This window comes from Pantherophis guttatus, chromosome 3 (genome assembly GCF_059756535.1).
Source record: "Pantherophis guttatus breed Tessera chromosome 3, ASM5975653v1, whole genome shotgun sequence".
NCBI lineage: Eukaryota > Metazoa > Chordata > Lepidosauria > Squamata > Colubridae > Pantherophis > Pantherophis guttatus.
In genome coordinates this window covers 60279432-60291567 of record NC_142065.1, presented here as the reverse complement: position 1 = coordinate 60291567, position 12136 = coordinate 60279432, and the positions used below count along the sequence as shown (strand labels likewise).

Genomic DNA, 12136 nt, shown 5'->3' with positions numbered 1-12136 from the left:
AACTCCAGCAGGGAAAAAGGTTACAGATCCTTCGGACTACATTTGGATTGCTATCCGATTCCACCTGAAAGCGATGAATCCAACAGCCTTATTAAGTTGCTTGGGAGGACTAAAACTCATCTCTCTGCCTCCCCCCGCACACCTTGCCTTCCCTATTTAAGGGATGGGTTGTTGTTGTTTTTTAAAAAAAAAAAAAAGCTTCGCAGAAAATGCCAGGTCGAATCGAGGATTCAGGAATGGGGAAGCGGGGAGGGAATCAACACCATTCTACCTCTAGATCAAAACTGTGTGGTCTCAGCCTTTTCTAGAACGCAATTCAACGCGTTCCTTTCAAGCAGAAGGGAGAAGGCAACGAGAAGCCAGAGGCGTTCATGGTGTGTTAGTTTGCCAGAGATGAACGCCAGGATTTCAGGGCAGCAGTCCGCTTTCCAACCCATCTACTTTACAACCGCGCTGCGTATGAAGCTCCGCGCTCTGAAATAAGCAGCTTTAGAGACGCCTTAACCTTTAGCCCTGGGATTCCGCGCCTTCTCGTATTTTTTTTTGAAAGGGGACGGCGAGTTTGAGTTTCTCTAGCTCTCCCAACACCACATCCAAAATGCGGGCGCGCACCCTGTAGGGTATATATCCACTCTTAACTCTTTGGGAACACTTCCGAAATTCGGACAAAAAAAGATCGGAGAAGCAATTCTCATTTTGCGTGGAACCGCAGCAGGTTCCAGCCGTAGCTTGGAAATGAGTACCCGATACAAATGGAAACGAATCACGCCACCTCTGAGGAAGCTGCAGTCGCAGGCCTCGTCTGGGGTGAATCAGGGAGATCGCGTAAATATGGCTAGGATTGCGCTGACCGCCCCCCCCCCCACACCTTTCTGTAGGTTTCTGCGGAATTTGTTTCCAAGAAAGATTACCACCGCTTGTGGCCTACTATTCAACGCGGTTAGTTTGAAAGTTTAGCCCGTTAACATCGCGTTAATCGAAGAGGTGAAAGCCGAGCACTTCAGCGGACCTCACCGCTTTTCTTGTTTTCCTCAAGAAAATAAATCTACGTTAAAAAGTATTGGGCTTGGGATTGATTTTACACGGTTGATGAATCCTAACTGCACTTCCATACCAGTCCGCATTTACTCTTGCCTACTACTCTCCCAAATGGGGTACTGTGCTGGCGGCTTTCTTATTCTCACTCCCTCTTTGCACAGTCGCTCGCTACACAAAAAGGAAAAAAATTAAAAACTTCAGAGCTGTTTGCGTCTCCTATTTTCCAGACGGCCAACTAACGCTGGAGCTGGAAATGGGTGCCCAGAACTCTCCGCGGGCAGTGTTTGGTATAGTATAGTTTAACAATTTAGATAGATGGGGGGGGGGGAAGCAGACAGAAAGTGTGAAAGAAGCGCCCCCTCCCCAGATCAACAGAAAAAAGTCCCAAAGCTCTTTCCATTTGTAACCATGTGCTCAGCAATCTGGAAAATAGATTCATTTTGCCGCGCCGCCTCTCTTTTCTCCCCCTCCCCACCTTTCCGTGTCTTGCCTTGTAGCCTCTTTGTGGGGACTGGACATGAAAGGCAAGGACCAAGTGTCTGACAGGGGATCCCTTTTCAAAAGCAAATGTGGGCTGGGGGGGACGCAAGACCCCTCGCTGGGCCAGCAGGGAGGGCTAGACTCTTTTCAAGGAGCAACATCAACAAACTCGGGAAGGCTGGCGAGGAGGGGGTCGTTCCTGCATTGAGAGACAGATGGAAAATGCTACAACAACCGTCTCTCTTCTGTAATTTCCTCCCTCCCCAGATAGAAAGCGACCCACCCACCAACTCCCCCTCATTTACCTCTGCCTTCACAGGCCCTTCTCCAGGGGAGAATCTATTAGAGCCACAAAAAAGCCAGTAAATGAATATTTTAAATTAGAGGGAGGGGTGAGTGGGTTGGTTTATTCACTTATTCAGGGTCATTCAATAATAATGATTTTTAAAAACCTGACAAGACATTGCTGCCTGAGAGATTAGGGGAGCATTTTGTTCAAACAAAGCCCCGCATTTTCAGATTTGGCCAAAATATAAAGAGATTTTCAGGGCATGGGTTGGCTAAGAAAGAGAGTTTGTTTATTTTGTACCTTTTTTCACTCACAAATTTAGGCAGAGATCTCGGATTTCAAATGTTCACTTCAATCGTTTTGGCTCAGAAAGAACAAACTTAAATTATTCCTCCACCACCACCACTCCTCCTGTCATATGTCAACATTTCCAACTATAACAAAAAGGGGAATGGGGAATATAATTTTCCTCTATTAACTCCCTGGGAATTTCAAGTAATTTTGGGAAACAAGAACTTAATTGCCACATGTGATGCCACAAGTAAAAATAATGCATAACTCATTATAATAAAAATATTTTCGGTTTACAACCCCAAAGTACTACTTTAAAAGAAATAGAAGGGACGGTAGCAGTAAACTAATGTTAGAGTTCATTAACAGGCAAGGAAGGAAAAGTTATGGCAAACCCACATTTCATTAGTAAGCTACAAATATTTACCTGGCTCATTTTAATATTGGTCTACTTAATGGGAAACATTTATTTTATAGATTACATTTCTGCTCAAAACAGCAGCTGAACCCTGACTTTAATCGTTGTCAATTCAAGGTATATATTTTAAGACCGAGATTAGGATAGGTTGACATACAAAGAGTACAATCCAATATGTACTTCTGCTCAGAAGGAAGCCTATTGGGGGGTCCCAGCAGTGGAGTCTCTGAATTTAGGTTTTGAGAGTGGTTTGCCCTTGCTACTGCAAAATTGAAGGCACTGCTTTTCCCTTAGCTTTTAACAATATCTAAATAAATTCATCCCACTCTGCAGGTCTTTTTCACTTTCAAAAATCCAATACTACTAACACAACATCTTTTTTAAAAAAAAAATTACAAGAGCAAATAGCAAGACCCACTGGGTTCTTTTTAAGAGAATTCACAGACATTTATTAATTTACACCAGAGGTGGACAAAAAAAAAATGTGTTGCCTTTTCCACATCTAATCATTCACAATTCTTTCAATAAAATAGGAGGGAAACACAACTAGTGGGAAGAGAGCAAAATAGCTCTGGTGCACAATGTATACACGCCAATGAGTCCCAATACACTGAACACACATACACACAGGCACACACACACACTGAAGGGGTGGAGAGGAGGCGGGAGTTTCGATAACAGAGGATTTGCTGATATGGCCTGATCTTTAGAGATATGTATTTCAAATCTCACTTAAATGTTTAAATTGGTTTATACATTTCTAGGAAATATTGAACTATTAAGGATACCCAAGAGGAAATACAGACATCAGGACCATTCAGGGAACCGGTTTAAAAATGCAAAGTCTCACAAGTGCATCAACCCACCCACCCACCCCCCATACACACACCTCAAGGTTGTTATTCAAGGCACACCTGGGAGCAAGTACAAGAATGCAGTGGGATTTGCCCCCCAAAAGCATGAATTAACACCCACCACTATCAGTTTAAAGTTATAACCTTGGAACAAGCCCGCCTTCAAACCTGGGAAGATAGTTTTACTGCACAAAGAACTCCACTCTGACAGACTTAAATTGAATGGAGTAACTTTACAGAGTATAAAGGCAGTTGCGCCAGAATAACCGAGCTGCTAATGGATCCATACTAGGAAGGCCATTCCAATAAACCCAACTAAAATAGCACCACCTGGACAGCTTAGGACTGCAGCCCTAATTAAATGATTTCACTTTTGCTTTTGCTTTTCTCCCAAGCTGCCAGAAATCATTTCATAAGAAAGACTTAATTTTAAATAGGTCTTTTGGCTCAACAAATTTCTTCCCCCCCCCCTACTCACATACCCCGCCATTTGCTAAATCACAAGCCCGGAGGAAATAGACACACGCACGCGCACATGCGCGTACACACACACACACACACAAAACGATCCAGATGAAAGATGCCCCCCCCCCAAAAAAAGTTCCTACCTTTCAAAACACAATGGGAGGACAATAGAGGGAGATAGATAGGAGGGGGGAATGTTGATGGGGAAAGGGCCATTGTGGCTGCCTTTAAAAAGGACAATTGTTGAGGTTTGTGAGTTTACTGGAAAAGTTTTGTCCCGACTGCAGGAGTGATTCGTGGGTGAGGCTCAAATGGTTCGGTAAGGGAGTCAGAGCTGGAGACAACATAGCCAGGACCTGCGCTTGGCTCCCAGCATGGCCCGCCGGGAAGGGCGAATCTGTTGCGCTGACCGCGGAGCTACTGGAAGGCGGAGGGGCCGCGCCGCCACCGCTTCCAATGATATTGTCTATGGAAAAGGAAGGCCGGTTGCCCGCTCCCTGGTCCGTCTTGAGACTCTGCAGGAGGGAGGCGGTAGGGCTAAGCTGCCCCGCCGGGTAGAAAGCTTTCCTGCAACTTAGATCGCCGCCCAGGAAAGAGGAGAGCCCACTGGAGAAGACGGACGCCGGGGCGGTCGCCGTGGCCCCAGGGCCGGGCGGCGCAGGAAGGGTGCAGGATGAAGTCTGGAAAGAAAACGTCCCCGCCGTCCCTCCGCCTGCGGCAGCCGGGTGGTGGTGGTGATGGTGGTGATGGTGGAAACTCTGCAGCTGCAGCCCGTAGTTGTAGCCATAAGGTCCGTAGGCGAAACCCGGCAGGAAAGCCGCCGGGTCCGCAGCGGCGGCGCGCAAGAGGAGCTCCGGCGGCTGCGGGTGGAGCTGCTGCTGCTGCCTCTTGAAGCGCTTCCTCCGGCGCAGGAAGGAGCCGTTGTCGAACATATCGGCGGACTCCGGGTCCAGAGTCCAGTAGTTGCCTTTGCCCGGGTTGCCCGGCTCGCGGGGGATCTTGACGAAACAGTCGTTGAGCGACAGGTTGTGGCGGATGGAGTTTTGCCAGGCCGGGAACTTCTCGCGGTAGTAAGGGAAGCGGCCGCTGATGAACTCGCAGATCTCGCTTAGCGTCAGCCGCTTCTTGGGGCTCTGCAAGATGGCCATGGTGATGAGGGCGATGTAGGAGTAGGGCGGCTTCACCAAGGGGTTTTTGCCGGCTCCTGAAGCGCCGCCGCCTGACGAGGACGAGGACGAGGCGGACGCCGGGCCAGCCGCTGACCCCGCCGGAGCCGACCCTGCCGGAGCCGCTGCAACGACGTGATTGTCGCCCAGCGTGGCCTCCGGGCCTCGCTGGACTGGGGACAGCCTGACCCGCACCGCCTGTTTGGGGAGGAGGCGCAAATCGTCTTCCTCTTCTTCCTCCTCCTCCTCCTCCTCTTCCTCGCTAAACTTCGCCTGCTCGTGAGGGGGCCCCACCACGTCGATGTCGGCATCCTCCACGTCGGACGGCGCCTCGTCCTCTTCCTCCTCCTCCGGCGAGGGGGCCGCCAGCAAGCCGCAGGGTCGGCTGCTCCCGCTGCTGCAGCCCAGGGTCATGGTGGCGGTGCCGCCGCCGCCGCCGCTGCTCCGGCCGACTGCTTCTGCCTCCGGGTCGGGCTGCTCGGCTAGGCCACCCCCTAGCGGCGGAGCGAGGGAGGAGTCTGAAGAAGAAGAGGAGGAGGCGGCGCCCTCGCTCCCCGCGGCCGGAGCGAGAGCAACAGGCGCTCCTCGGCGTTTCTCTCCCTTCGGGAGGGCAGGGCGACCGTGGCGGGGGGCGGGAGGAGGAGTGGCGGGAGGGGAGGGGGCTGGGCCAGGGGTTGCGGGTGGCCCCGGGCGGGAAACAGGGACAGGGAAGGAGCGATAGGATTGGGGGGGTGGGGGGGACGGGACAGAAAGGGTGGGGAAAGCCACCGCCTTCGCGCGAAAGCTCCCGCCGGCCGGAACGTCGCGCAGGCACTGAGCCGCCGAGGCGAGCGCCAGGAGCTTTTATAGCGCGGACAGCGGGTCACGTGTTGTTGGCGCGCGCAAACAGACCCGACGCTCGCGCTCCTCGCCTGCCAAGCGCCTTGCAGCCCCACCGCGCGCCCTCGCGCTCCACTCCCCCCCCCCCCCGCCTCTCTCGGCCTGTTGGTTGCTTCGGGCTTGCTTGATAAGCCGGTCCAGCGCTTCGGATTTTATTTTATTTTATTTTATTATTTTTTTGAGGGGGGCAAACCCGTCCCTCACACGCCATCTTCCCTCTTTCGCGAGACGGGACACTAATGGCCAGGAGTCCAATCTGAGCCCCTCAAAATAACGGACGGCTCTTTGGTGCGCTTTTGATGAACCAAAACCAACAGAAACCTCCCCCCCCTCCCCTCGGTGTGTTTTGGGAATCTCCTGAAATTCGAAACAGTTTGGGGTGTTTGGGGAAATCTCCCGCAAGCGCTTCTGCCGTCTTTCCAAAGTTCTCTCGCAACTCCCTCCTCATCCCGAACGTCGATCGATCCGGCTGCATTTCTGCAACCATCCTTCTAAGCTTTCCGCAATCCTCGTTAACTTTCACCTTTCTCTCAGTTCCTTCCAGACCGTGGCCGCAATTCACAAACGGCTCCAATTCTTGTTCTTTCTCTAGAGCTCTCGTGTGTTGCACTTTTAAATCCATAAAACCGCGTGATTGCTGAGCCAGTTAAGCGAATGGATTTATAAAACTCGTCTCTGCAGGACTTCGACAGCCCTGTTGCATGTAAACGTAAAGCGAATTATTTCTTTCAAAAACATGAGGGTTTTCACCCGGAACCAGGTGACATCTACGGGGAGATGGAAGCCTGGCACTAGAAAGAATGTATATTTATTCCCATTTAAGAGCTCGAAAATGCGGTTTCCATTTTCTTCTCTGGGATAATGAAGGGACAGATTTAACAGATTAACAGAGTTGGAAGGGCCCTTATAGGTCATCTAGTCCAACCACCCCCCCTCAAGCAGGAGATCCTATGCCATTTCTGACAAATGACAGTCCAATCTTTTCTTGAAAGTCTCAAGTGATGAAGCTCTCAAGTGATGAAGGGATTGAAAGAGAAAGACCGGCTCAAAGTTACCCTTGAAGTTCCTGATGCAGGATTTGAACTCAGATATATACCCCTCCTACTTGAAGCCTTTTAGTACTCAGAACCAATATTGAGAGTATGAGTCAATAGGTTACACTCAAACCCGCAGGATTTGCTGTTTTCTCCGGAAGAGTTTTCTTTCTAATTCCCAGAAACCAATACAAGGCCCAATCCGCAGGTTCCCGCGCAGGAAAGGTTACCAAGAAGCATAAGAAGCGGGGTATCTGTATGCGAGCGAGCGAGCCAGCGTTGGCTTCTCCCCTTGAGCACCCTGCAAATAGGTGTTGACATTTCTTTATTTAGCGTATGGCATATTATACGTGGACTAGCAATATGTGTTGAAAATATCATAGTCAAAGAGAGTGCCAAAAAAAAAAAAAAACACCAAGAAACCAACAATCCCCATCCCTTCCACCAATTTGTGAAGCGAATTACTTTTAAATTCCCCCGAAATCCTTATTTGCACATTGCTTTAGGATCAGAGCTGCGTACTGGAAATAAATTCCCTTGAAAGCAATTGGAAGATACATCCTTATTTGGGCTGGAAAGGTCTAGAGCAGTGTTTCTCAACCTTGGAAGCTTGAAGATGGGTGGATTTCAACTCCCAGAAACCCCCAGCCAGCGCTGCTGGCTGGGGGATTCTGGGAGTTGAAGTCCACCCATCTTCAAGCTACCAAGGTTGAGAAACACTGGTCTAGAGACCTCTAGATGGCCCAGGTGCAAATCCCGCTGCCTAGAGCTGAGTTGATTTCTAGCGTTGCTACAAAAAAACAAAACAAAACAAAAACACCACACACACACAACGTCCATCAACAGATTGAGAGAAGCGACCAAGGCCTTCAGCTGAGCCCTTCTCATTCATTTCGCTCTTAGCTTCTACGGGAGCGAGAAGCGGGCTCTTCAGTCCAGAGGAGAAAACTGTCCCCGGAGGCTCTTTCAGCTTGAGCTGAAGTACTTCGCCCCCGAGGCAGGCCCGTCTTTTTAGTCTCGGACAAACAGCAGCTGCCGCAGAAGGCTCCAAACGCCCCCTCTGTCCGCTCCACTCCCACCCGCCGCCCTTGGAAGTCGAACAAAACGCGGCGTATAAATCGTTTTTATCGGGTTTTGCCTTGCAATGGAAGGTGGATGGGTGGGGAAGACGCCTTCGTTCTGGCTTCTTCCCAGCCTTCCTACCGATCGATGGCCTTGCTGACCTACTGACATTTCATACAGATTTCCCAACAAAGCGCTTTCAAGATCCGAGGGGGGGAAAAAAGCGATCGATCGATTTACATTTAGAACGCTAAAACGTTCTGAGAACGGGGCTCTCTCGCCTGCTTCATGTTGGGAATAATTTTCAGGATCGTGTGCAATCACGGAGGTTACGTTTTTTTTAAAAAAAAACAGGAATATGGTGACTAGTTTTTTTTTAAAAAAAATCTACATTTTGCATAAGGCTATTTTGCTATATTCTTTTGTACTGTGCATCTTCGTGTGTGCTGCTGTGAGATTTCAAACTGTTCCAACAGGGAGGCGGGAGGAGAGAGAGAGAAAGAGAGAAACCCCACACAGCTGTTAGCTCAGAATTTCAGTCCTGGTCTTTTAGGGATGCAGCCGTTCTGAGTTTGTAGCACTGGCCCAGTGGCAACGGCGAGGCCGACCACACACGGCGCCACGTGTCTGCTTTGTGTCCCCGACTAGAAGTTTGTCAAAAATTCACGGAAGCAAGATATCCCCAGAGAAGCCGGCGTCCAGTTTTGGCGCAAGCGAAACCTGCTCTGAAGTCTACACCTGGGGCGGGTTTCTGTCTCCCCGGCGGAGTAGTTGGAAGTAAAACACGGGAAGATCTCTGGAAGTTCATGGCTGGGATTTTTATCTCAAATTTATGCAGGAAAAAAAAAAGGGAAAGTTGAGTCCTCTAGGGTGTTCTCCTTACCAGTGAAGCCCCTTCTCCGTTTTGCATCCCTATGTAAAGCTAAACCTGTAAGTCGGGAGCCCATTCATCCTTTATCCGATCTCTCTGTTTCTTTGAGAAGTCTCGAGGAAACTTAAGATATTTATCTGGAATGTACAGAGTGATTCGTAGAAAACCCTTTGATCTGACTTCTTCCGAGAAGGTTTCGGCTTTTTCTATAAACCGAATTAGGGCCTTTAGGGGCGATTGAGCCTCTGCCGGCGGGGCATGGTGGGTCGTGCAAGCAGTAATGGAAAGAAAAAATAATAATTATTGCCATACTTTGGGATGGCTGAGGGATCATCCCATGCCTGAACTGGGGTAAAGCTAAACTCCACTCGCACGAAACCGATTTCTGCCTTTCGAACTGAGCTAGAAATTAGAGCCATTTTTTTTCCTAAGGCCAAATCCGAGAATTGAGTAGGCTTTCGTCGCCTTCATTGAAATCAATGGCGTTGATTCCTTAGGCATCTTAAAGCCTGCGTTGAATTTCCTCTAGAACAGGCAAGCAGCTTAACCCTACCTCTCTTCCTACCTAAGCCTGCATCAGGAGCAACGCAATAGAAACCTATTCCACAGAAAAGTATGGAAACTTTTGTACATATTTTTTTTCCCCAGCGCAATGGCTAGAACTGTGTTCTCTACCCAATATTGACTGGTTCAAGGAACAGATAATAGATAACTTTATTGCGGCCATTAACCAGCACAGCGAACATATAATGTAGATGTCTCCCTCTTCTCCTGTATTCATTGCCAGTAAGAAAAGCGGATGCCCAGGTATTATTTTGAAAAAGCAAACCTGGAAGTTGTATGGAGAGCGCTGTATGTAAACAGGAGAAAAGAGCCACAACCGGTAATTAATACAGGGTGGTAGAGATGGGACTATTCCCTCTCCAGGATCCTGAGCTCATCAGTGACTGTGAATAATAGATATCCTGACCTTTTAAGTAAAGATGACAGAGGTGGAATGGTAACTTAGTCTGGGTTCTCGCAGTGCGCTGTCTTCTAACATTGGTTTATCTAAACGCAGGTTCTATAACATGCTATGCCCAAATAAGTAAATAAAATTATGAATTAACTGGATGTGCCAAGTTACTTGGTAATTGGCTGACCAACAAAACCCAACCTTATGTCAGCTTAAAGTAGACCAATGGAACTCAAGTTTTAGAACCTAATTCATCATTAACTTGTAACTCTCTCTAACTTGTATTTTGGATTACAACTCCCATCATCCCAAGCCACAGTGTCTGAAACAATGGGAAGGATACCTATACATACCGGAAGGCAATATGTTTGGAGTGGGTTCAGCTTAAGCTAGAGTTGTAAAAAGGACCACAGCTGGACTTTCAAACTATTTCCATATTGATGGCTAACAGCAGGACACGGCCATCGCTGTGCATATGTGTCATTTACGAATAGGTAAAGGTTCCCCTCGCACATATGTGCTAGTCGTTCCTGACTCTAGGGGGAGGCGCTCATCTCCGTTTCAAAGCCGAAGAGCCAGCGCTGTCCGAAGACGTCTCTGTGGTCATGTGGCCACCATGACTAAACGCCAAAGGCGCAGGGAACACTTCCCACCAAAGGTGGTCCCTATTTTTCTATTTGCATTTTTTACGTGCTTTCAAACTGCTAGGTTGGCAGAAACTGGGACAAGTAACGGGAGCTCTCCCCGTTATGCAGCAGTAGGGATTCGAACCGCTGAACTGCCGACCTTTCGATTGACCAGCTCAGCGTCTTAGCCACTGAGCCACCGCGTCCCTCCATTTACGAATAAAGACAGGCTTTTCTGTCATCACAATGCCTGAGTGATGCCATAAATCACTAATGTGGAAAACGTACAGCCTGATCACTTTGCTTTCCATTTGTCTCAAGGCTTGTTCCTCAATGTGTGCTTGATAAGAAGGTGCTTCTGGGGTGTCCGAATTACTAGTCACTCATTTTCTGTTCTGTTCTTTCTTCGAGACAGTAAGGACTACATTACAGATGAAATCCTAACATTTTTCTCTAGCCAATCCCACTCCCTCACAATCCAAACATCCTCTGAAACTTGTTGGGAGATCATAGAACACCCAATCAGAATGCTTGAATGTTCCGAGAAAAAGATATCCAAAGTGGTGTTTTGTTTTCTCTTTTGTTATAAAGTGGTGAAAATTATTGTTGATACATGCGAAGTGTTAACTGGCCGTGAGTAAGCGGGAAAGAAACGAAACTCATACTTTTCAGAAAGACTTGCCCTAATATGAAATAAGGCAAAAAGACATTTGCCTGAACTGTAGAAGAAACTTAGGAACGCTTTGATTGATTAATATGACGGTTTGAAGCCAGTGACATTTATTAAAGACGGAGTAATATTTTCCAGGATGGAAATAATAACTGGTGACACTCCTCCGATAGATGTTATTTTACAGGCGTGGAAGGAACTATTTTGACTTTTATATATATAATATATATATAAATATATATATATGAGACTTTTAATTCACTAGTGATTCACTTGTCCACCATTAGAATTAAAGCTTTCCAAAGCTTTAAAAACCTTTTCCTTTTATTTGTCTAGTCCATCCTCCTGATTTCAAGCCGATCTTGCTTTCAAGTTACTTTCTGTTACTGTCAGTACGGATTGTTGATATGATTTCTCTCGATTTTTCGTTTAAACGATTTACTGACTTAATCGTGTGGCTGAACTAAATCATCCCCTCCCTTTCGGTATCAAAGCTTTGAAACTGTTTGCTGCACCTGGCCGGTTTTGTCCTCCAGGAAAGTTCAGAAACCCGAGTTTGCTTAATACTTGGTGTTCATCAATAGAAAAATCTCAGGCTTGTAAACTAGATTAGGACATCGAAAAGAATGGATTGGGAAGAGCCCATTTGCTCAGAGAACTGCCTATATATCGTCTTTGCCTTTAATCCTAAATTTGATATCCCAAACCGTCGATTTGCGCCAGGCAATTAAAATGAAATTCGCTGGAATAACGGACGCCTGTTATTTTAATTGCCACTCCGAGAAGAAATTGAGTCATCTTTTAAGCAATCCGTCTTTGCAAATATTTCATCAGAAAAAAGCAAAATCAGAAAAGCAAATATTTCATCAGAAAAAAAGTAAGCATATTCAAACTCCGCTCAAGCTAAATAAACAGACCGATTTGGTTTCTTTCTCCACACTCGAGGTAACTCGGTTTGGGGATGCTCCGGCTTTTTCTTTTTTTTTGCAAGGGGAGTTTGTTCATTCGTAGCTGTTTTATTTTTAGAAGCTAAGGTTG

The 12136-nt window shown here is 47.5% G+C and overlaps 1 protein-coding gene across 1 annotated transcript; it reads right to left on the bottom strand.

Annotated features, from left to right (window-relative positions):
• Positions 1 to 2938: 2938 nt before the first annotated feature.
• On the bottom strand, positions 2939 to 5815 carry FOXD2 (forkhead box D2). Its single transcript, XM_034415036.3, has one exon. The coding sequence runs from the start codon at positions 5413 to 5415 to the stop codon at positions 4063 to 4065; it is 1353 nt and encodes a 450-aa protein (XP_034270927.2). The 5' UTR covers positions 5416 to 5815; the 3' UTR covers positions 2939 to 4062.
• Between the last annotated feature and the right edge of the window lie 6321 nt (positions 5816 to 12136).